The sequence below is a fragment of the Xiphophorus couchianus genome, chromosome 16 (assembly GCF_001444195.1).
Source record: "Xiphophorus couchianus chromosome 16, X_couchianus-1.0, whole genome shotgun sequence".
Lineage (NCBI taxonomy): Eukaryota > Metazoa > Chordata > Actinopteri > Cyprinodontiformes > Poeciliidae > Xiphophorus > Xiphophorus couchianus.
In genome coordinates, this window is record NC_040243.1 from 5,659,151 (window position 1) to 5,685,119 (window position 25,969).

The following is a 25,969-nucleotide window of genomic DNA, read 5'->3' on the forward strand; positions in this document are numbered from 1 at the left end:
TTATTTTAAAGGATATTGAAACTAAATACTGAATATAAAATTCAGTGCATGAACACACATTTATATTTTATCGAACTTTTTACAAAATAATTTTTCCCAAGACTTATTATGAGGAGCCTACTGATTTTTTAAAGATATTTTGAAAAGCTTCACGTACCCCCTGCAGTACCTCCACGTACCCCCAGGGGTACGCGTACCCCCATTTGAGAACCACTGGTTTAAGGCACATGTAGGCATGGCTAGCTTTTTTTTGTAGCAAAATAGCATCCGATGACAAAGTGCTCTGTTTTTTGTTAATCTCATCTCATCCTTTGAAAATAGAACATAAAAAAATGCTAAAACTGTTTTTCAAACCTACATTACAAAAATCAGTAAAAACATATTTTATCTATGGAGACGTGTCTAAGAGTTGGCATTAAAACATTAAGGCCTGTTAAGGGTGTTTTATGAGCCTCAGTCTTCTTGTTTTCACAGTGCATCTGAGAGCCATCTTGCCTCTTCAGCTTTTCTTTCCGGTATTTTGCAGCAGAAGAGCAGAAATGGACCACTTGAGGTCTTGTTGACAAGAGGAACTTGGCAGTAACAGCAGCAGTCCCCTTGGATTAAAATGCTTCTTCCTCTGAAGCTCTTTTCATATCTAAAAATGTATCTTTTCATCTGGTTCAGGCACATTTCACTTTTTTTCCTTTTGCCATGGCCATACGCTCTGCCACACTCTTGACAGGAACTCCTAGGTTGCTCACTTTTACATGGATGAAGAGTGAGGCTGGGGACAAGCTGGAGCCATCTGCCTTCAGTAGGTGAACATGTCGATATCCTGATTGGAAAAAGTGTTTCAAACATGTTATAAAACAAACAATCAAAAAAAAAATACATGACACTACTGAGATAAGACAAATACCTGTACGGAGGCTTGTGAAGGGCAACGTGAACTGCCCCACAAAGTCATTTTTGGCTGCATGGTCATGATCTTCCACAACAAATCGCACCAGAGCCAGCTCAGGGACCTGCAGCTGGAAACTCAGAGTGCAGTCCCATCTTGGGTTGAAGCCTATAGAGGGCGCAAGAGAGCTGTAAATGTATCCTTCTGTGTACCTTTCAAGCCATTCCAATGGATAAGAAAAACACCTAAAGTGCAATGACAAAGTATTCTCCATTTTTGCTGCTTTATCACACTTAAATGATCAGACACAGTAAATACAAAAGCAGTTTTCAAATTGTGATTCATTAATTGAGGCAAAAACTTTTTTAAGGTCTTTATGCACGAAACTGCATATAACATGTTGCGTCACCCTTAGCGGTAAAATCTGCCAGAAGTCCAGAAGTCTCTTGCTTCACTTTTGATTCAATGTTCTTTGCAGAATTGTTTTATTGTAATTACACTGAAACATTTTTTAAGCCACAAATGTGTCCCAATTAGATTTAATATCACACTTTAACTAGACAAGTACAAAATATTTATTTTGTTTTTGTCATTCAGAGGTGAACTTGCATAACCAAAGTTTTCCTATCACATTTGGTATGACGTTTGTCATATGCGACAGGATGCAAACCTTCCACATAATTTCTTTGTTTTGTCAGTTTGCAGAACATTTTCTCAGAAGTCTTGAAAATCATTGAGATCAAAATACTTTTATGCAAAATGAAACCTTTGTGTGTGTTTTTATTTTATTTTATGCAGCAGAGACATTATTGACTTAATAATAAGCTCTTATATCTTTCTGAAAAGTTACTTATAAGTTATTTTTGTCTTATTTCAAGTGTACTAATATATTCGACAAGAAACTAGTAAAAAAAAAAAACTTGGTAAGATTTTGTGTTTTTGCATTGAAGTGTGTTGGTTGTCTTAGTTGGTTGTTGTAAAGAGCTATATAAATCAGTCAATCCTGATACCAGTAATAGGATATTTGGAGTACTTCTTACCATTGTTGTCAATGCGGGGGGTTTTATTCTTCGCCCTATCTATGGCCACTCCATGGATTTCTACCACTACCTGTGGGTCCACAATGGAGGTGGCTTTCTCTGTGTTTATTTTGGGTAGTTGTTGAGCAGATATAATCTAAGGAAACAAACAAAGCAATATAGAAAATTAGACGGAAAATGAAAGAAAAATAAGAAAAAGTTCTGCTTCTAATGGCTTTAATAGCGTCCACGGCTCACTTTTATGGTCAGCTGGGTGGGGGTGTGGCCGGGGCCTCCGCCCGTGTTTTCGGGGTTAAAGTTGGATGTCGGGCTGCACATAAAGCTGGGCTTCAGAATATATCCACAGCGACCGTTGGGGAGGAAGCGTCCTTGGTTGAGGTCCATCTGCTCCCCGGGCGTCTGGAAGTTTAGAGCCACTGATGGAAGTGAAACAATCAATCAGAAATGAGAAAATAAAAGAATATTTTCATAAAGTCAAAAACTGCAGATCTCATTAGCAACCCTGCTTCTAGTATTGATCACCCACCCATGTGGCAGCCGCAGTTCCACATCTCCTGAGGATCAAAGTTGGATGATTGGAGGCGCTGGCCAGAGGGGTAGATCCGGCTCAGCTGCCTGACGTTATGTTGTACAAAAAGCTTCCCTAAACGTGAAAAGACAGAAAGCAGCACAGAGTGAAGCACAAGAAGATGATTGCACATTCAGCTGCACAAAATGCTTGAAACCAGAAATCCTTTGTGTCATTTCCTCTGCTTATACCGGAGTCTTTGATGAGCTTGAGTGCCTCGTTTTCAGAAAAAGACGACATTTCATCTGCTGGTAGTTTGGATGCACTTTCAAACCCACGGAAGGAGACGCTCTTGCAGTAGACCACCAGCTCCGACAGCTCGGGGCTAAGCTTGGAACAGACCTGGAAATGGAAAGGTAAACTGGTTCATTGGGTTAAACATTTGCTTTTTAATGGTGAAAAGTCGGAACAATCCGAACTGACCTTTGCAGAGTCACTCTTGGGTGTGTTCTTGTTAATGCTTCCTTGATCGTCTTCACAGCTCGAGGAGAAGCTAGCGAAGCTCCCGTTCTTTCCCAGCTGACCAAGGTGAGGAGTGTGTCTCTTTCCCTTCACAAGGATACGCCCCCTGAGCTCCTGGAGAAAAGCAAATAGTAAAAATGATTTCATTAGAAAACCAGACAGCCTGTGAGACTATAAGTGAAAACCCAGCTGTGTGTGCGTGTGTGTGTGGGAGTGTGTACTTCAGGGGAAGGCAGCTCATTGAGCGGCAGGTCACTGAAAGGCTCGGTGAGCAGTTTCTTGCCCAGAATGGTGCGAAGGTGTTTGGCCATGACAGCCTGCTGCTCCACTGAACAGTGGTTCTCCAAGGACAGGATCAGGGGGTACGGGGACGCCTACAGGGAAAAAAAATAAACATTTAGGCATTAAAATAGGGCTGTCAACGTTATTAATCTAAGAAATTGAACACTTCTTAGATTAAGAAGTGCTAGAGGTTTAGCACTTTACTAGGGTTGCTAGGTGAGGTCTTGAGTACACGGTTTTGTACTGCGGTCAACAGTGCAGAATCGCAAACGAAAGTGAAAAGATATGTGAGCACGGATGTGCTGTTTTTAAAAGCACTTTAAAAAAAACAGAACAGCTTTAAAAAACAGTATTGTTTTAAAACAGTGCTGATATAAGTTTGGATAAAACCAAGGTAGTATGTACATATTACAACAATAATTACACCGAAAGTAAAAGCAGTTTATGTTTAACATTTGTAAATTAACGTTTGAAACCAAATGATTTCTTTTAAGCCTTCATGTCTTCAGACATGTTAGGTTTGAAACAATAAAGCATTTCCTTAAATATTTTTTTGAAAATGTGCATATTTACATTTCAAGCTTACAAAGTTAAAGGTGACCTATTATACTTTCTTAAACAAGTTAGGATTGGTCTATGTGTTATACAAAATGTTGAAAATAGTTTTGTACAAAATCGTTATTAGATAATGACATTTTAGTTTACTAAGTTCTGCCTATTTTGAGCTCCTTTCACAACAAATTATTTTAGGGCCTCTTGTCACTTTAAATCTAAATAAGCTGCTGGTTTCTGATTGGTAAGTCAACAACAAAAAACTTGCAAAACTAGCTGACCAAATGCGTTGGAACTCAGCTCGGGTTGCTAGGTGACCTGCTGGGCTTTGTTGCGGTTGCTAGGTAACGGGCTGGGCCTCACTGGGGTTGCTAGGTGAGGGGCAGTAACATTCTGGAAGTTTTTAAAACATAAAATAATAAGTTTATGGTAAATGGCTGTTTTTAGAAGCAGTATTAAACTAGAAGTATAAAAAGGTGCAAAATGTGAATTTTGAATAATTTGTTTCCTTTCATTGCTGTGATTAATCATAATTAAACACATCAAACACACAATACCTCCTTAGTAATACTAGTCACAACAACATTTACTTTCCTTTTGGGCTCAAGAAGGTATTTTTGTATCGAATTAAATTGATGATTACAGTAAATGGCACAGGCAATGACAGGAAGAATGTTTACTAACAGTAAGGAAGAACGGGTATAGGTGGTGAGTCATACCTTAAAGGCGTACTGGTTGATGGCCTCAATGACCTCCTTGAAGGGAACCTTGGAGGTAAAGGTGTGGCCGTGGTAAATGGCAGGCTCACCTTTATCTCCATCCCAGCAGTCCAGCTCCACACATCGGCATCCCTGATTCAGAGCCCTGAAGGAGAGAAAGACGACGTGTTACACCACAAACTATCAACCGAAACTCCTCAATTAGGTTTTATTTCATGTCAACACACCGGATGTAAGGCTCGGTGCTGCTGGCGCTGGTGACCTGGTCCTTGGTGAGGTAGGTGTTGTGGGATGAGGAGATGAAGTAGTGGGTCAAGGGGCAGGTCATGTCCTGGTAGATATGGGCGTGGTTTGGGTTAAAGACGTCATTTTCCATAGACAGCATGTACATGGTGAAACCGTTCTGTGTCATCACCATCTTCTTCTGAGCTGCAATAAATGTAATTGTCATGTTTACATGATTGTTGCAATGTGTTCTAGGGCTATAGGTAAACTACTGTATATGCACATGAATAGAATAAAATAGAAATATCCTTTCTAGTCCCACAATTGGGAAATTCCTGTGCAACAACAGCAAATAGACTCACACAAAAAATAAAACATAAGAATATATATGAAAACAGAATAAAGTCCAGTCCAGAGGAATACTTAACTGAGTTTCTTAATTAAAAATGTACAAAATAAGTTGTCATTTATGTAAGAACGTAACACGTAATATGTAAGATTTAAACATCGTTTAAACATTTACTTCAAAATGATCAGGATCTGGACTGAAAACGAGTACAAAAAAAGTAAAACTGAAACACTGAAAATATATTGCCTAAAAACACTTAAAATATTACATGATAGGCTCTTTGCAATAAATAATTTTGCCATTTTGCACTTTACTGTACTCATGTTAGCTACATAAAACCGTCATAAAACAAACCATTTCTATGCAACAGCAGAACTAAATTGCCGCCTCTGTGCAGTTTATGTTTCCAGACGTAAGCACTATCATGACTTCTTGACAAAACAGAAATATTGACAAAAATAAATTGAGCTCCTCCTCTCATTCAGCTAATAGCTGGTTTTAAAGGCCTACCCAAGTCGTTGAACTCGTAGGTGAGTATGAGATTTTGAGCGTGATTCAGCGAGGCGTCTTCTCGCTGGTCTCCCAGGAAGTCGCGCAGCTCCGCAATAGAGAGCACAGAGCCGTTGCTGGAGTAGTGTCTGAACACTTTCTCCAGCTCGGGTCGTCGCATGAGCTCCTTGCAGAACTCTTCGATCTCATTGTGATCCAGGCGGCCGTCGTGGGACTTGTCACAGCGCTGGGGCACACAACAAAGAAAATACACCAGAGACAATATGGTTTTTGTTATGAAAGTGTTTCAAAAATCTTTGCTGTGTGAAAAGAGAGCATGAAAACGAGAGATTGCTGCAACAAAGCGCTGACACAGCAGGAGGTAATTCCACCTAAATAAAGAAAGCACAACTCACAGAGCAGAAAAACACACAAAGGGGAGCCTAGTTGACTCACTGCCTGGTTACTATGAAGGTCTACCATGAAATAAACTCTTCTTATGCAACAGCAATAACTTCACTGCCTGAAGGTATTATCTTTGGACCTAAAGAGGAATGATCTAGAGCCCGTATGTTATTATTGATAGAAACTAGCGATCAGGTCAGAAATCTGGGTGCAGTAATGGACTCAGACCTGAACCTTCAAAGTCACATAAAGACAGTTACAAAGTCGGCCTTCTATTATTTGAAGAACATTTCCAGGATTGAAGGACTAATCTTCCAGCAAGCTGTAGAGAAACTCATTCATATGTCTGTCTTTAGTAACATTGATTACTTCACAGGTCTGCCTAAAAAAAAAATCCAGAATGCTGCTTATTAAAATCAGGAAAATAGAGCACATCACCCCAGTTCTAAAATTTTTACATTGGCTGCCAGAAGCTCAAAAAATTAACTTTAAAATACTTGAGTGAGTTTAGAAATCACTGGATGGCTCAGCATCAAAATATGCTAAAGACCTGTTGGTGTTGTGTCAACTTTCCAGACCACTCTAGTCATATAGGTTAAGTTTACTCTGCATCCCCAGAATCAAACATGAAGAAGCAGCATTCAGCTTTTATGCTCGATAAAAATGCAAAACAGCCAAAACACAGCTAAAATTCACTTGTTTATAGCTGCTTTTGATTCATACTGACTGGAACATTAATCAATATATTGAATGTGTTTTTGGTTGATGACTTTGATAATGGTATTTGACAAAATATAATGTTTATTGCTGCTCCGTAATTGATGACTATATTAAGTTTTTATAGTTAAAAGCACTTTGAACTGCCTTGTTGTTGAAATTTGCACAAACAAACTTGACTGGACTAGAAATTGAACACAGACTCAAATTCACGTCACCATAGGAAAATGAAAACATGCTAATCAGACAGATGAACTCTCAGGGTTTGTGTTGACATTGCTGAGAACCAAACAGAGAAAACACAGATCATGTCTCTCACCTTGAACAAACAGCGCGTGTGTTGCTCGTTCAGGTCGATGTTGATCATCTGCAGCAGCCGTTTGACCTCGTCGTAGGTCATCTTGCCATCCTGGTTTTCATCTGCATGCTTCAGGTAGCCTTGAATCCAATTGTAGAGAGTTAAGGGAACCAAAAGACGCTGAACCATAAAGTCTGTACTGCATAATCTTGCATTGAAAAGCACAACAAAATTCTAACTTAAAAAAATAAACTAAAAGTTTTAATAGTATAATAAGACCATAAGCGGGGGATACAATTTTAAATAATAATCTCAAAGCAGATTATATTGGATCCTAATTTGTTTCTATTAGCGCTAAAGCCACAGAAGCATAATTTAGTACTTTTATAGATATAAGCTCGTTGTCTGCAAAAAATGTATAGTGTGGATATCACAGCTTTTATTTAGTGAATTTGAACAGTGAAAGGTGTTTTTATCTTTGATGTGAAATATATATAGATATATCTAAGTACAGCTCTGGAAAAACTTAAGAGACCACTTAAAACTGTCAGTTTCTCTGATTTTACTCTTTATAGGTATACGTTTGAGTAAAATGAACATTGTTCTTTTATTCTATGAACTACTGACAACATGTTTCTGACATTCCAAGCAAACATTTAGTATTTATTTGCAGAAACTTAGAAATTTTCAAAATAACAAAAAAGATGCAAATAATGCAAAGAAAACAAGTTCATATTCATTTAGAAACAACAATACTAATGTTTTTACTCAGGAAGAGTTCAGAAATCAATATTTGGTGAAATAATCAGGAGGTTTTCAATGGGGTTCAGTGCAGTGGTCTCTTCATTTTTTCCAGAGCTGTATTTTGTCCAGTTTTAGCTTAATTAATGCTCTGAATATGTTGTTTTTTTTCAGTAAATTGCCATTTTTTATATACTTCATACTCCAGTTAACCAACTGATCAATTACTAAATTTGTTGCCGATTATTTCAATAATCGATTCATCACAATTAATCTGATTAATTGTGTCAGACCTAGCTTCAAATCACATAAGTAATAGGGACCTTAGCAGAACTCTGTAAACTTGAGGAGGCAGCCATTTTAAGATTAAGAAGCACTGGATCAGGTGCATATTTATATTTAAAAGTTCCAGGATAATCAGTCTTGAGGAGTAAGTTTTTTGTTTTCTCCACAAAATAACTGCCCTCAATTAAAGACTGGATTTCAGTAAGATTATGTTGCTGAAATTAAAGACAAGGTTATTTAAAGGCTTTTTAAATAACTGGAGTATCATACCATCTGATACTGAGACTCAGTCTAACCTGGGTGATTGTAATTAACATCAATAGTTGGACTATATTTAGAAGGGGCTTTTGAAACATAATCATTACTTCTCACCTCAGCTGTACTCAGTGCATGTGACACCACAGTTAGTTACCATAGCAACATCGCTTTGGTTGCATTGGGTTTACTTCTGCACACGTATTCTAGTAGGATATTGGTCCAGCTTTTCCTTCTGCGTCATGCTGGTGACGCGGTCCTTCAGGAAGCGGAGGCCTCGCACCCAGCGCTGGGCCTCCTCAGCGGTGGGGCACTTCAGGTCCAGGCTCTTCCTGGATCCCGTGAAGATCACGGTGAAGCACTGGTCCTCCGGCACCGTCTCGGACAGCCGCCTCAGGGCGTCCGACTGGCAGCCTTCGCGCACGCAGTCCACCTCCGTCACTGCAACTGGAGGGGAGGCAGAGGCAGAGTTTTTGGCTTGTTTTCATGTGTAAAGCAGAAGATTGCAACAGCACACATAGAGCAGCTAAAGGTCGGGTTGTAAATCCCAGTAAAGCAAACAGATTGTAAAGTTGCAGGTTGTGAAATCTAAGTCAAATGCTAAGCCTTTAGTTTGTAGTGTTTGTGCTTTAAATGTAACAAATTGAGAACACCGAAACCACTATGCATCTGTTCAGCCAACAGGACATCCTGTTAAATTCCTCGGTAGCCATTTTGAGCTAGTTTTTATTTAAAAACTGAACGACACAGCCTTTTATCGCCAGGCTTGTTGCAATAAACTGTAAATTATTTGCATGATTTATAGTTTTTTCTCTTTTCTCTCTCTCTTTCAACCAAAAACTGGATAATAAAAGTATTCAGTTTTGTTCACATAGACTTCATGATTCATTTTATTTATTGTTTCTGTTTTGCTTATCTTGGATATGTAAAATGTCTTCCAGTTCCAGTGTTAAATGTTCATTTAAATTAAAAGTGTTCTAGCATTGTTATGCCATTGCCAGCATTTTGCTTGAAAATGGTCTCAAAACAACAATATTATCGTTTATCACAATAACCTCTGGGACAATATAACGTCCAGCAAAACTTGTTACCGCTACAAAGCCTTTCATCGCAAGACTCTATTAGTTTCTTGATCACAATTAACTTTTGCTGAAGCAGCAGGGGATTTTCTAAGAGGTGTAAATCTGCAAATCTCACGTTTAAGAGGAGTCCACAAGCTCTTAATGAGATTTCAGTCAGGAGGGGAAGGGGCTGGTTCATTAGTCGGTCATCCTTGAGGCCTTTAAGAGCCTCTAGCAATCCGACAACATACTTATGGATGTTTAGTGTGTATGCATGAAGCCTTTGAATTATAAAAAGTAAATAAATTAGTACCTGATGGACTCCTCAAACACTGATCCTAATCTTCAAATGTCATTTTAAAGCTTTTGTCATGTTCAAAGCTTAATAATTCAGCTACTTCTAAAAGGTAGCTCCCCAAACGCTGTAGCCCTCTGAACACAAATTTTAATACAGCACAGCAGCAAACACACATATTAATAGTGTGTAAAACCTTTTGAACTGAAGGCATCAAACAATTTCCTCACATTCACTGTTGACTAAATGTCTTTTTGTGTACATTTTACCGTATGCAATGGGCTTCTATGAGAGTCAGCTAAAAAACTACAGTTTTGTTTGGAGAATATCCCAAACTACAATTACATCTTGATATTTTTTCCATTTTAATATAATAATTACAAACTAAACTAAACAACACTAAACATTAGGGTTGATACAATTCATTGGATAAGTTGTAATGAATCAGTTATTTAACTAATAGTCAACTAATTAAATAATTGTTTACTCTAACATACAGACTCAAAAATGGCAACTTGCTGAGAACAACAAACTCAATACTAATTATACCTAAATTATACAAAATAGCTACATTTTGCATTTAGGGTAAATATGTGTAAATATGCTCTAAATATTTGAAAACTGCCACTTGATAAATCCTCAAGTGCCAGTTTTAGCATCTCCTGGCTCAAATTCTGCCAAACAATCTAATTTTGAACACCTTTAGCTATCCAATTATTTGTCAATTAATTCAAAAAATAATCAACAGATTAGTCCTTCACTGCACTGATGTTAAGTCAAGCAGAAAGAGCCGAGCTCTTTAATTGCATTTCAGGCAATAAAATATTTGTTTTCTTTTCTTTTTTTTTTAATTAGCTTATTTGCATCTTTTAAAGCATGCATAATATTGTATAAAAAGACTTTAGTGGTTAAATAAAAAAATCTGCAAAATGTGCCAATTATTGTATTTGTTAATCGATTAATTGTCAGAATAATCAGATAAAAAATAATTGTTAGTTGCAACTCTACTGAAAATAGAGCCAGAACTGCTTTGAATCGTTTCGATTAAAACTTATTTGTGTTTTAGAACAGCCTAGTCAAAGTCTGGATCTACATCCTACTGAGAATTGAAAAATGAAAGCAATTTGAGCTATGCTGCACAGACGAATATGGGGGATTTAAAACTGGCAGAGACACACCAGTTCACACAACTGAGTTTTGCTCAGTTAAACACAAACATGTCATTCAGTTCAGAGGCTGCTGCGTTTCTGCACCAAGAAGCCCACAGTCTGTTGTGCAACAAGCAGAGTCTGGGCTCACAATCGCCTCATTCTCTCACTAAAAGCCATAAAAGCCTCTCTCTCTCTCTCCACCTCTTCAAAATTACTCCATATTCTTTTCTTGTGGTTATTCCAGATACGTGGCAGAAGTGACCTGCATGTTTTTGTGTTTTTAGACCAGCAGCACAACATTCAGGAAGTGGAATGGAAGCTGGATCATTAAACACAACAGTCCATACCTGGAGGTGTCAGTTAAAAATGAAACGTAAAAAAAATCCAGAAGCAAAGCAAAGCCGGATTAGATCTTCAGCAGCCGCTAAAGGGAGTTATTAACAGCGTCAATCAGCTGAAGTGGTTAGTCTGGTCTCATGTAGTGTTGTCGTCATCGCTGGAGGGAGGGCAGCAATCTGAATGCTTCTATTTTTAGCTGCAACGCGATCAAGAAGGCCTTCACCACGAGTTCAACCTGAGTCTGCCCACTTCTTCTCCACCCTGCAGGCCTCTCAGAGGTTCAGCATCCACATAAACACAGCAGGAGCAAAAGACACAAAGGTCGGGCAATAAAAAAAAAAAGTGAGCGATATTGTTTCCATTTACGTCAGCACTGAACTGAGCAGTAAATCTTCATGAAATGGAAAATATGGTACTTTGGGTGCATCAAATGTAAAAAAAGTTACTTATAAGTTCAATTTGTGTAATGCTCTCACACCAGCCACACAGTATACGTACATTTGTTGTACAGGCCTTTAGGAAAATGTGTTTTATTCATTAATCAGGTCAGAGATTAGCAAACAATTCAGATTTATAAAATCAGATAAATCGCTCCATTCATAATTTGCTCATGTGATGCAATGGTGACAAGTAAATAAGGAAGTTAATGCATCTGGACTAACACAGATCAACAATTTACTACAGTGGACAAACAGGAAGCTTAAATTATGTAGATTCTTTATTGCAAAGTTTGTGGTACTTGTGAAAATAAAAGAAAAATAGCATTTAATTAGTTTAGACTCAAAGAAATTAAATATGTAAATTTTTATGTTAGGTTAGTAGATCAAAAAACAAGATGTGATGCAGCAAATCAAAGAAAAAGCATGTGATTTCTATATAAAACAATGTAAAACAAATGTATTTACCAAGCATTACTAGGTTTTCATAAATTAGAAAAGTGATATATGGAAAAACAATTAGAAATTTTAATGTTTTTCTAACATTTATCTAATTTTTATATGCTTCGAATATGTATGTTTCACTTGTTTTATATGTTTTTAATTTCTTTTTTTCTCTTTTTGATCATTTTATTGTCAAAATAATAATACATTTTCATTCCAGATCATCTATGTTTCTTGTGAGTGTCCCTGTCAAATAAACAATAACTAAAAATAAATATTCTTCACAGTTTCAGCACTACAACATATTTTAACGCACTCAGTTTCTGTTCAGGTGATATTTTTGTTTTACAGATCGACAGGCGATGTTTGCTTTTTAAAAAAAAGCAATTAAATTGGTGCGCCTACTGTAGAGGGAGTTCGGAGAATCATGACTTCGGGGAAGTCAGAGAAAAACTGTGATTCACCTGAACAAGCTTTAACGTGTCACTACTCTGGAAGCTTAAATCTAATTCCAGGTCAAACTCTCTGCATGCATGCCACAACCCAACTCACAGTACCAGTTTATTTACCAACTTTCTTCAAAAAGAAAATGACTAAGCAATTACATTGTCTATGAATTCATATTCTAGTAAGGAGAATACTAAGAATACACTAAAACAGGTTATGAATCAAGTTTAACCTCTTGAGTTTGTGGGCAGAAAAACACAGATGGGTGGCTGAGATTTGACAGACAGATGAAGTTCCTGCACAGATTTCCAGTTAACTTTCAGTTTCTGCTGTGTCGAAATTCTTTCACCTCATTCTTGTTTGCTTGTGAATTATTTAACCCTTTTCTTCCATGCTGTGGAAGAAAAGAGTTGATATTTGAAGAGTGCTGCAAGAGGCAGTAGCTGTATTTCCATTAACCATAAAATTACACCAATTGAAATTATGAAAATAAATTTCCTTAAAGCAAACACGGCAATTTCGAATAAGGGTTATCTCATATCTCATCTAACTGTTTACATCCGTCACTGCCATGACTTTTATTGACTTGTCACTTGTATATTTTTTGACATTAGCAGAATATAGACAAAGATTTGTGCACATTTGTAATAAAAACACAACTATTCATGGTTGGTTTGATAATGTTTCAGTTTTCTTTCTTCTCATTCCCAGGGACTGTATTTGTTCCTGGATATGCTAAATCTTAAGAGGCCATTTCCTCCTCTGTTCTCCACTTCCTGTTAGGTCATCTATCCAATTTCTAACTTGATTAGCACTTCTGATGAGACTCACATGTCTGCTGGGATTTGCCTTTGCGGGAGCTTTTCGTCTCACACCACACGGTGAGTCCGTCCTCCAGCAGCTGCAGGCTGCGGTTCTTCTGCCACCTCAGAGAGCGAACTTTTACCATGCTGCAGCCCTGCATCATCACACGGATGTCCTCATTGTCCAAAATCCCTGCAGACAGTAGAAAAATGAGGAGTGCTGTTCAAAAATGTCTTTTTTTTTTGTAAAAATAAATAAAGAATTTCTGTAAGGTTATGAGCAGAACATTTGCTCTATTTACTCACGCTCTGATTCAACAGATACAGAAGAATAATACAGCTATAATCACCACTTTCCTGCTTACACTGCAAACCTCAGCTCGTGTTTTATACACAAGCCCTGTATGAAACCTGTAGATCAGTGTTTACTGGGGAACGAGTCTGAAAGGTGAACGTTACGCTTTATGAAACTCAATTTCCATAAAACATTTCCCTTATTTTGATAAACATTTCTACTGATAATGTGTAAATATATTAAAACTTAGCAGCAAGTCTGGTCCAAAGTTTGTGATTTTCAAAAGTCAGACTGAGGTCAAAACAAGAATTTATACAAATGTTTCCCAAATCTCATTCCAAAGGTGCAAAGATACACACAAGTTTCAGTTTAGTTCAATGCAGTGGATTTGAAGTTGAATACAAGCTCCACGTTGCAATATTCAAGTTAGTTTTTTATTGACAAATTTTGATAGTGAATTGCTTCAATGCACTTTTTCAAACCTTCTGCAGCTTTCTAGATGAGCTGTGTCTTTAATTAGACGAAGGAAAAGAATGTAAACAGGTAACATTTCAGACTTTCAGGTGCAAAACCTGGAAACAGGAAACACCAGCTAATTACTGGGCATCATTACAGAGCTGCGAACTCCATATAGTACCTGTTGTAGTATGACAACAACAAGTGCCAGATGAGATGAAAAGAACAAATTTTGATTTCTATTATCATTCACTAAGTCACAGTTTCCAAAACAACAGCTAAGTTTTATGACTAGTTTAGGCTGAACAGAAATCAGAGTTAAAAATACCTGAAATAAACATTGTTCACCAACATTTGCTAAAGAAATGTCATCCATTTCCATAATAGTCCAAATTTAAATACCTCTTTTGACATAAAACTGCTGGAATTATTTTACTAAATATCAATAAAATGTTGAAAATGTCTTACAAAATAATCCTTAAGAAAGGTGTTTCCGCCATCATAATACATCTCTAGTCTTAAAATAACCCACTAACATATGAATAAATACATGCATAGTATTGAACTTTTTCACATCTTGAGCCGCATTTAATTGTGTATTCTACTCTTTAAGTCAAATAAATTTTGCGAGTTTTAAATTTTGAACCTAAATGTGTGAGTTTGTGAAAGACAAACTTATTAACTTTTTGCTAATTTTGCCAAACCTCCAAGAGTTTAATAAACTAGAGTTTTTAGGTTAGCACTTTAAAAAAACTGAAAGAGGAAAAAGATAAGAGTGGGAACTATTTCCCAGAATGCTTAGCGGCATGTTTTTGTATCCTGAGTTGGAAGTGCATTAGATTGTTCCGACTCTTGTGTTTTATTAAGGCAAATGTTCATTTTAATGCAGCTTGTCCTGTTCACACTAAATGTTTATGAGCAGAATTTATTGTGATGTTTAATAAAATTCATTATCAGAAATTTAATTCATGCAATTTGAAACAAAAAGTTTAATTATTCTAATGTAAAGTAAGTAGTAATTTTAACTAGGTGAGGGCAGTTTTTTCTTGCTCATTGTGAAATAATTATTTGCTTTAAATTGCAGCAACTAGTTAAAACTCAAAAATGCTTAGACAACTTGTCTCTTGTTCAACTTCATAAATTTTCATTTCTGAGTTAAAAGAAAACAATTTTCTTGTTGACTTGAATTGCATTTTCAAGGCAGCAGATGGACTTTCAAGATAAACCACCTTCAAATGTTTTACAGAGTCGTAACATCACAACTACAAAGGATTTGAAGTCTCACACCACATGACTACTTGTGAATATCACTAAGAACCTAGCTTTTCTTTAAACTCCATGTCTTATCCGTGTTTGTCTGAGCGCGCCCCACGCCACAGCACATTCAATCCCATGTTCAAACATCCATGGTCTCCTCCTCCAAGGACTCTGACCTGCATCCTGGGGGTCTGTGTTTTCTGCTCTACTGCTCCTCACCTGTGCAACATCCTGCTTTACAAACAGCCCAAAGTCACTGGGAAGGGAAATAAAAACCTTAATTTTAAGAGACATTTTAACCTTTAGATCCTCTGTGCTTTTATGCTTTTATTACCTCCTTACAGGTGAGATTTTATCTGTTATGCCTCCAGATTGCTTTTATTCACTTATGAGGCACTTTGACATTGTGAACTGTTTTGTAAATAAAATCCATTCTTCATCCTCGACCTGTCCGCTGTGTTTGTTTGGTCTCTAATTTTCTCTAAAAAAAAAACCTTTGAGGCATTCACAGAAAAGCTGAGATTAAATTACACACAGCAGGTGCGCTCTATTTACTGAACATGAACCTCTGACTAAAACCGAATCAGGAAAGTCACACACATACTGAGAACCACTGCTGAAAAAAATTAAAATAAACATAACGATGATCTTCAATACTTTAAAAAAAGTTCACTTCTATAGCAACCAAGTCAATGCCAGACTTAAATCAATTTGAGAGGAAGTGGTATGACCTTCTGCAGAGACCTGTGAACAAATTCCCACAAAGCTGAAAAAGATTTACTTCTAGCTATCATAAAATGTTGATGGTAGTTGTTGTTGCTTTTCACTTTGGCTCTGGAGTTTTATTAGCTAGTTGCTGCAACATAAGGTATTTTCTGAAAGAACTTAAAGGAAAAGTTCATATTTATTTTTACCCATCAAATCCAAACTTGGGGACAGTAACATCTAAGTTGGTTAGCGTTATCATGCCATAACTCTTCTTTTTTTCAGCAAACTACCAGATTTTGTTGCTAACAGAAGGATATTTTGCGCAAATGTGTTCACAGATCAGGTTAAGATATGTTCTAGCAGAGTATCAGATGTTTTTTTATTAAAAAGATTCTTCAGTTGAATGGCCCTATTTATTTGAGATATTGAAAAGATTTGGCTGTGGGGACAACTTCTGTCGATGGGTTAAACTTTTACACAATGAGCCTTATGCTGAAATAGTAACAAATGGAGTTATATCTAAATCATTTAAAATCAAACGTGGTTGTAGGCAAGGGTGCCCCTTGTCCCCTTTATTGTTTATTCTAGCAATAGAACCGTTTGCCATTACAGTGTGGTCTCATAAAAACATAACTGGTTTGACAATAGGCCAACAGGAACATATAATTGTTTTATTTGCTGATGATGTCATTCTTTTTTTGGAAAAACTCAAAGACTCTATTCCAGCCTTGTTAGATCTAATAAACACATTTGGAAGAATATCAGGATATAAGGTAAATGAAGATAAGTCTTTGTTAATGTTACTTAATTCAGAAGAAAGAAACAGTGTCAGGAATCCTTTCCAATTCAAAAAGGTAGATTGTTTTACATATTTGGGGATTAGGATAGTACCACATATAAATGACATTGTTGAGATTAACTATAACCCCATGATATACTCAATTACTGCATCTGTGGACAGATGGAATCACCTGCCCTTGTCACTTATAGCATTAATCAATGTCCTTAAATCCAATATAATGCCCAAACGTCTGTATTTGTTTCAGAACATCCCATTGCCACCTCCTGCCAATTTATTTTCGGCCCTAAAAACATTTTCATACATTTTCTGTGGAAGAATAGACGACCAAGGCTTCGTTTAACACTTTTGTATCTACCGTATGATAGAAGAGGCCTCAGGTACCCCAATCCACTTTGGTACTATTGGGCAGCTCAATTGAGGACTAGGATGTACTATTTTACAGATAAATGTCTCTTGCCTTGGGTGAATATTGAAAATTGTTCTGCTGAAAAAAAGACCATAAACCCTATAGTCAAAAATATGATCTTGGTTTGGCATAAGGTTGAGAAGTATTTAGGTGACTCCTCCTCCCTATCATGCTGCAGTCTGATATGGGGTAACCAGTCTTTCCCTCCAGGCAGGGCAGATCCTGGTTTTAGGAAATGGGCTGAAAAAGGTTTAAAGACAATAGGAGACCTGGTGGAATCAGAGGACGGGGTTTTGATGTCATTTGAAGAGTTGAACGCCAAGTATGATATTCCAAGTAAACATTATTTTAAATATCTACAGGTGAGAAATTTTATTAGATCATCTCAAAATCAATGTGAGTCCATCCTTCTGATGTCCACCTTGGAAATCAAAATGAAGAATTAATTATCTCCAAACTATATAGCATGTTAATGGAGGGATCCTTTGAGTCTTCTTTATGGAAGCTCAATGCTTGGAGGGAGGATTTACAGGAGACTTTACCTTCAGAGGACTGGGAGAAGGCGTGTGCTGAAGCACAAACACAAACTACCAATACATGCCTGAAATCTAATTGGCTAATGAGAACATACAGTATGTGACGCCAGAAAAGCTTAATAAGTACAATGGTGCCATCCCAGACCTGTGTATTAGAAGCGGAGAAGAGAAAGGAACATTCTTCCATTGTATCTGGAAATGCAAGAAAGTTACACAATTCTGGAGGGAGATTAAACAAGCTCTAGAGACTATACTAGGTATAAAACTAGCTCTTGACCCCAAATTGTTCATTCTAGGTTTATAGCCTGACAGACATCATATGTCCAGAAAGATTATTCTGCCATGGATTTATGTTTACTACTTGCAAAAAGAGTCATAGCACTCTCTTGGAAGAGTACCAGTACACCAAAATTCATTAACTGGATTAATGAAATATCCACAACCTTACCAATGGAAAAGATTACTTTCATTATAAAACAGAAACTATCGCTATTTCAAAATATTTGGGGTCCTTTTATGGAATATATAGAAAACATGGACATGAGGGGCTGAGTTATAGTTACGGTCGGTCCCCTGTAGTGTCCCAAAATAATCTTCTTTATTTGTATACTTGACTACTTTACTTTGAATTATACATTCGAGTTTGTATTTTCTGAAGCATGTACAATACTAAAATAATTTGGGCTAATTGCTGGAAAATAGAGAAACCGTTATTGTTGTAATTGTTGTTTCTTCTCAGGGGGTTATAGGGTTGGGGGCATTGTTTTTCTTTTCTCATATACTTTGTATGTAATAAGTGCTGCTCTAAAAGATCCCAGAACAACCTGGCAGGCAAGGAAAGACAAGTTGAATGTTGGACAATAATTTAACTACCCTGGACTTTTCCTTTGATGTGAGAGCACACAGTCATACAGCTAGTCCTGTATATTATTGGAAACGTTGTTGAAAAACCAATAAAGATAATGTTGGAAAAAAATAAAATAAAAAAGATTATTCAGAAAATGATTTTTTCTTTTCATCTGAACTGAGCTGTAGCTAATGTAGCCACCTCATTTGCAGCAAAAGCAAATGAGGTGGATTAGCAGTTCTTCCCAGGATGTTGCTGTTAATGAGCTGTTACATGTCATGACAGTCAAGAGACTGTCATACAGCAACAGTCTTCAGTCAGAGGCCTCTTCAGATTTGTTGCAAAGCTGACTGCTACCAGAGAGCGTTTCTGCTCACACCTTAATCATCTCCTTTTACTAGGATGAATTATGCCATCTAACTTTCCTTTGGGATAAATAAAGTACTTTTGAACTGATTTAGTTCCTGCCAGGCCCATCCTGTCCTGTACTTTGGCCTCGTTATAATTTAACGAGGCCAAAGTGAGATGTGTAGATTGTGGATGGTTTTATGGACTCTACAGGACATTCCACAATTTTTTCCACAATTAATGAGTCTTAAAGCCATTTTAAATTAAATTAAATCAAATTTGGGAGCAACCCAAATGTTATTCATTTTCCTTAAGTCATTAATCTTCCACTAATTTCTCACCGAATCCCGATTACAAAGCCTGAAAAGGTCAGTTTGTGGACCTGAATATTTTAGTTCACTTTATTCCTTAACTATGCAGTGTGTGTAAAATTACAAAACTTTTTTTTAAAATTATATTTGTATGTTGTTTTAAAGGCAATTGAACCCTGTTATCACAACTGCTAATCATAAATAATTGAGAAGGACATGCTTTAATCTTGGTTACTCAAAGATAAGATGTTAACTACACATAACTGCTTCACAGAACCCTGCTTAAAAAATGTGATTTGTCTCTTTAATGGATCCATGCCTCAGTGATTCTCCAGGGTTGAACAGGGACAGAGCTTTCTCAGTCCAAACAACTTCCACACAAATTGTTCTTTTGGGTTTTGTTCATTCTAGGTTACCACTAAAGATTTCTCCACTCACAAGCTACATGGCTCCTTTCTCCTCTGCTTTTAAATCCCAGCCTTCATGCTGTCGGTGCCAGGAGGATAAAAAGGTTGGGGCCCTGCAAGCTAAAGCACACAGAGCGTCCCCTCCCTGCACACTATTCACCCCATCAAGCTTGGAGACAAAGAAACCCCCCTACCAGCGCTCCATCCATAACAAGCCTGTTTTTTCAAGCTGTTACTACCATGTGATGCATTCCCACAATCAGGCCAGCGACCACACCAAGCTGACAGAACAAATTATTACTTTTTAAAAAACTTTTAAATATATTATACAGTCATTTCAAACTTCTTCCACCAACGACGTAATATAAAATACAAACAAATAATAACAGGTGGAATAACCTGTTTCCACAGTGTTGCAACACCTTTTGTTTCAGTTTCAGGATTCATTCATTCTTCTTCACAAGTCTAACATCATCTCATGTTTTGACCCGACAATAGCTGAGTTTCTATTAACAGATCCGGTCTGATCTTTAAAAATCAGGAAATGGGGGAAACACAACATCAAATTCCCCTAAATCTGACCGCGACGTAATGTAACATACAAACAAATAAAAACAGGTGGAATAACCTGTTTGCACAGTGTTGCAACACCTTTTGTTTCAGTTTCAGCATTTATTCTTCTTCAGTATGGGTCTAACATTATCTCATATTTCGACCCGACAATAGCTGAGTTTCGATTAACAGATCGAGTCTCATCTTTAAAAGTCAGAAAATGGCTGAAACACAACATAAAATCCCCCTAAATCTGTCCACATCGACAGTCAGAGAGCAACGGCTACACTGCATAAATAAAATAAGAAATTATAACAACTGAAATGTTAAAAACCAAATGATCCAAGTTCATCTGACATCATATAGAGAAATAAAATGATGAGGGATGTTTAGAAATAAAGTGTAACTGAAGGAAAACTGCAGCAATATGTGGCATCTTAGAGTCGCCACGTCTCCATAACAACCATTTCTTTTAAGACCTTTACCAGTGGTAAAGTGTGGAGGTGTATTGTATGTAGGCTTTTTAGACATTATGCAGTGTTTCTAACTCATAATGACCTGCCAAAAATACACAGCTGCAGTTAATGGGAATCTTTACATATTTCTAACTGTTAACTATTATACATTATGAGTAGGATTCCTTGTTTGAGAACACAAACATCTGGTTCTGATTCTGAAAAACTAAACCCTTTTTTAGAATATCTGGCGATTCAGAAGTCTTTAAAAACAAAACAAACTGTATATTAACTGGTGAGATGACATCTGCAAAAGTTCTCTCCCATGATTGCTTCCCAGCAGCTCCCTGTGAGAAAGGGTTCATGTTTCTCTCAGCATAACAACTGTCACGAGAGTCAGCTAGCACAGATTCTGCACTACATATGGCACAAACAGTTTAGGGGTTCTGCAGCTGCTGCTGACCCAATTAAAGGTTTCTCAGTTTTGTCTTATAAGGAACAGATGGAAGCAGCCAATGTTTGTTGGACAACTGATCAAGAAATCCCTGTAGACTTGGATGAAAACAAGCAACTTTGAGTTAATTATTCCGCTTTGTTTGCTTTAAGAAATCAGAGCTTATTTATATGCTTGTAAATAAGTAAAATACATTCACAAATGGATTGTAGCACAAAAGAACTAATAAATCAGTGACAAAACTGCCCAACACCAAATTTGTTTTTCAGGGCCACTGAAAAACATATTTCTGACTTCAATCTCAGGATTCTGAGGAAAAAAGTCCAAATTCTGACTTTAATGTTAGAATCCTGATGTTAATCTCAGAATTCTGAAATTAAAGATTTAAAAAGATTACAGTTAGATTTCTTTTTCTTTTCAGTGGCCCTGGTCTTCTTCCATAGTTGAGCACACGTGTCAACAATCAGCAAGATATTGTGGCACCACCTTCATAAAACAGTAAACTCTACTTTGTGACCTACAATTATATTTATGAGCTTCCACAAAAAAAGAAAAGTTTTATCAGAAGAATTGTGAAGCATTGCAGCATCTGGAGCTGTGTGGCTTGGATTTGATAATAAATCAACAAATTAATAAGTGACTCATTACGAATTACTTTCACTAAGATACAGTAATGACTCTTGTGGAAATCAGGATTAGATTCCTCAAAACAGAACATTTTTACTGCCATCAAGCTTCACTGAGTGAAATGTTCTTTCTGTATTGAAATCAAGTCTTAGTTAATGTTTTGATTGTCAAAAATATGTATTTATGAAGAGATATAAAACCCCAAAACCCTGTTATCATCTGTTTTTTTTTTTACAACAACCATACTTCAACGTTTAACAATTTACAAATCACAGCTGGGTTAAATTTGGACCCAAGTTTAAGGTCCAGACACATTGTTTGTCTGCTCTGAAAACGAATCCCCAAATTTCTAGAAACATATTTGTCTGTGTGTGATCATTCTGAACTACTAAATCTGTAAAACCACAAAATTTTACTTAGCACTTTTGACCATAATGCAAATATCTTATTACAGTGGAAGTAAAACAAAAGTAACTTAAAAGCAAGATATAGGCGCTTGTTTAAAATCAATAATTCCTTAATATTGACGAAAATGTACTTGTTATAAGTAAAATAATCTGCAAGTGCAACTACTACGTTTTCATCAATATTAAGGAATTATTTATTTAAAACAAGCTCCTATTTCTTGCTGACAATGTACTAGCTTTGTCTTATTTAAAGTGTACTTTCACTAGAAGCTAGATCAAAAATACTTGGCAAGACCTTTTTTTTCCTGCAGTGCAGAGGAAAGTTGGAGCGGTCTTGTGACACTTCCTGAAGACCTTTGGCCTCAGTTCATCAAAGGATGACAAAGCTTTTTTGGTGTCATTAGTTCTGATGAGAATAGGGATTAAAAATAAATATTGGACTGATATAAATATCAGCCATCGGACTGATGTAGAGTGACATGTGGTGGCTGGGAAGGAGCCTGGTGGGCGGGAGGCGGGTGATCTCACCTCCTTCAGTACAAATTACATTAGCAAGAGATTCAAATATAGCGTTCGCAGTTGGATATTAGATTTTTCAGCAGAGGGGTACAGTTACACGGCTGAGACATCAGTCGTGCTTCAGCAAGTGTCGGGGAAGAGTCAGAGTCTCAAGTCAGAAGCTTTAATTGCTGTATTTAACAAATGTTTGGTTTTATTGCAGCACAAATTTAGCTGGATCAAAGAAATTTAAAATACTACTAATACATTCATTTAAATCTACAACTGAAAAACAACTCATGCGGGTTTATTCCTGCCGCTTTTGTAATATACAGTAAATGGCTTCAAAGCTGAAACTTTTATTTAAAAGAACGCTTTTTATATATTAGTTAAAACTGTCCCTTTGTTCTTACAGTACAAAATGAGATAGATAATCTGTGAAAAGTTTGATCTCTGTAAGCCCTCTGAAGAAATGCACCGCTCCCGACCAAAACCAACCAATCAGAGCCAGGAGGAAGGTCTTAGCGCTGCTGAACGTGCTACTGGCAGAGAAACAACTTACCCTTACAGGAAAACTGTTTATCCACCATCATTTGTGGCCATGCTGACTAGAATTAGAATATTTGACAGAGCAAGGAGGGCAGGAGAGGTGAGCAGCAGCACACAGAGGATGATTGACAGCGCTAAAATCTGCCTCTTGGCTCTCAGTGGCTGTTTCATGACAATTTCTAAGATAACTTTGGATGTATGATAACGAAGTCTATTACAATAAGCAACTAATCAATTATGATAAATTCAAATGAGTTTAGTCATTTCCATTCTGAGGATTAATAATTTTTGATGGGTAATTTATTGTTCTTGGATGGCAAAATTTGTTGCTGCGACAGACTGACTGATGAAGCTTAACACTGGATCCCGAGCAGCTTGGGTTCTTTGGCTCTCCACTCCTCGCACAGACATTGCGCAATATGATATTGAGAAAATTAATTTGCTTAATGGTGACACGCCAAAATAATTAAAAAAAAAGAAAATATAAAACATTTTGGTGATAGGATGAGGTGATTTTTTGAAATTCGTTTATCTCACAAAACTGCACTTTTCTTTTTTTCGCTTCACACGAGTCACATGATCAACAATCAGATGTTACCACTGGTGGAAACCACAAGGATGTCAACAGGAAGTGGTTGATGCGGCATGTTTTTTAATCACTTATAACGTGAACAAACTTATTCACGTATGATTTTAATTGTGTTTCTTACTTAATGGACACAGCGCAATTAGAAAATTGTGTTTTTTTTCTCAACATTAGGAGAATATAGATAAAGTTTTGCGCACATTTGTAACTGAAACACAACTGGCTTATAAATCTTTCTCAAATTCTTAAAAGCGTTTTGATTCTCAATTCTCTCAAGAATATCACTGTTTCTGTGTGTCACATTTCTTCCTTCCACTACACTTTTCATTCATACACTTTAGCACTCCACGAACAGCCAACCTCTTCTGTTCGTGGAAGAGGCCAACAGCCAAGGAGGGTGTGACTCACCCTCCTTGTGGCCAGTTTCATCAACAGTCTGCTGGACAAAATGTTAAGTCAGGAGTGTTCCCATTGTGTAGGCCATAAGATTTCTCAATTTAAAAATCTCCATGTTCTTAGGTGATGTTCAATTTCCAAGAAACAGAAATAAGGAACTAAAATACATTTGAGTAATGAGAATATAAAAGAATATATCAGCTTTACTTTTTGAATCGTAAAATAAATTTACATTTAATTGCTATTCAAACTTCCCAAATGAATCCAAGGAACTTCAGGGTGGTTCAGCCAGGATAATTACGTCAAAAGGTGCAGTGAGCCTAAAGTCTGGTCCACATTTCCGGTCATCTTGTGTTTTGTCAGAGATTCTGACAGGCGCTCAGTGGCTGCTCAGCTGGAATCTATTTCGGGATAAGGTGTAACTGTTAGCGAGAGGGACTGTAGAGAATGTAGAAAAGTCTGATTCACATCCTTCACCGCCAGCAGATAGGCTATATTAGATGCGTCAGTGACCAGAGATTATCTGGTCATCAGCAGAAAACTCTGACACAGAGAAGCTGCTGCCCTGTTTTCCTCAAGCAGAACAACCATGTAGCTGTTGGACTGCAGGTGAATTCATGTGAATACAAGCGGGGAAAAATGCGCAGATCCAGATTGGAGATATTTAAACCAGAGGTCAGCAGGTAAAAACGGATTTTATTTTAAATAAAACGTCATAAGTTAGTAGAAGAGATTCTGTTTCAGTCGATGCGTAAAATCAGTTTCGCATAGTCAACACAATGTTGACATTAAGACAATGCCAGCCGAGGTGCACTTCCGTTTCGTCTCACTCACACGGCTTTAATGACAACACTGAGATTTCAGATTTACTTACCGAGCCTCCTAATGGGGTCCCTGGTCCTCTCAGCCGCGGTCCCCTTCTCCTCCTTAGGACCGGTGGACGCTGACTTGCTGCTGCTGCCTAACATTATTAAAACTTGACGATACTGTAAAGTTTACGCGACTTCAGCTTTTGGCTACCCGGGTATTTTACGCGCGCCCTTAACTTTAAGGTTTGAGGACGCAGGTGTCTTGAAGCTGTCCCAGACAGTCCCCGAACTCTGGAGGAGACAGCTGAGAGAGACATTTATTCCCCATTCCACATGTGAGAAAAGTCCCTCCCCCAGACGGTGATCTCCAAACCAAGCGTAGGCGCACAGCTCGGTTCCGGCGCCCTCTCCTCCTCCTGCTTCTCTTTATGTTGCACCGACAAACAGGAACCCGGATAAAAGAGAGCAGGGACGCTCGACTAATTTCAGGAAGCAGTTAAAAGGAACTTCTCTGGAGCTAAAAGTGCCACAATCTAAAATAAAAATATTTTTTTCAGTCAATTTTTATACAAAGAACCCTTTTTTTTTTTTTTTTAGAAAGTTCAACAAATACAATTAAGAATATTAAAATTTTTAGAAGTCTAACTCATCAATTAAAAATCAATATCACTACGTATTAAAATAGTATACAGGCTATAATTACAAGTCCGCCGTGAAGAGCGGACTTTAATTGGAGACCAATCACCTTCTGTATAGCAGCGTTAGCCCCGCCCACTGGCTTTAATGTTTAAAGCTGATATGCTGAAACACAGAATATAATCAAATAAAATCTTTATCCAATAGTTCATTTTGTTTGATGATCTAAAATGTTTAAGTTTGACAAAAAAGCAAAAATAGAATTAATCTGTAGGGAGGTAAACACTTTTTCACAGTGCTGTACTTATCTATTTAATTTCTATTTTAACTGTCAAATATGCACATATCCCACCATCTATTAAAGATAAATTGCATTTGGG

The 25,969-nt window shown here is 37.1% G+C and overlaps 1 protein-coding gene across 1 annotated transcript; it reads right to left on the reverse strand.

Annotated features, from left to right (window-relative positions):
- Positions 1-287: 287 nt before the first annotated feature.
- Positions 288-25,529, reverse strand: plcd3a (phospholipase C, delta 3a). The gene is made up of 15 exons (XM_028042529.1): positions 25,019-25,529; positions 13,276-13,440; positions 8,489-8,717; positions 7,011-7,140; positions 5,591-5,816; positions 4,734-4,935; positions 4,507-4,651; positions 3,175-3,327; positions 2,915-3,067; positions 2,683-2,833; positions 2,450-2,566; positions 2,161-2,339; positions 1,924-2,059; positions 902-1,051; positions 288-817 (listed from the first exon to the last, which is right to left on the reverse strand). Exons 1-15 carry the CDS (start codon positions 25,110-25,112, stop codon positions 663-665), a joined length of 2,385 nt encoding a protein of 794 aa, XP_027898330.1. The 5' UTR covers positions 25,113-25,529; the 3' UTR covers positions 288-662.
- Positions 25,530-25,969: the final 440 nt, after the last annotated feature.

Excerpts from the sequence above, each read along its gene's own strand:
- plcd3a (XM_028042529.1), bottom strand. The coding sequence starts at position 25,112 with ATGTTAGGCAGCAGCAGCAAGTCAGCGTCCACCGGTCCTAAGGAGGAG. Across the intron at positions 2,567-2,682 it reads CAAGCTCATCAAAGACTCCG|GGAAGCTTTTTGTACAACAT; the intron begins GTATAAGCAGAG and ends TTTCACGTTTAG. Across the intron at positions 2,060-2,160 it reads CCACCCAGCTGACCATAAAA|ATTATATCTGCTCAACAACT; the intron begins GTGAGCCGTGGA and ends TTGTTTCCTTAG.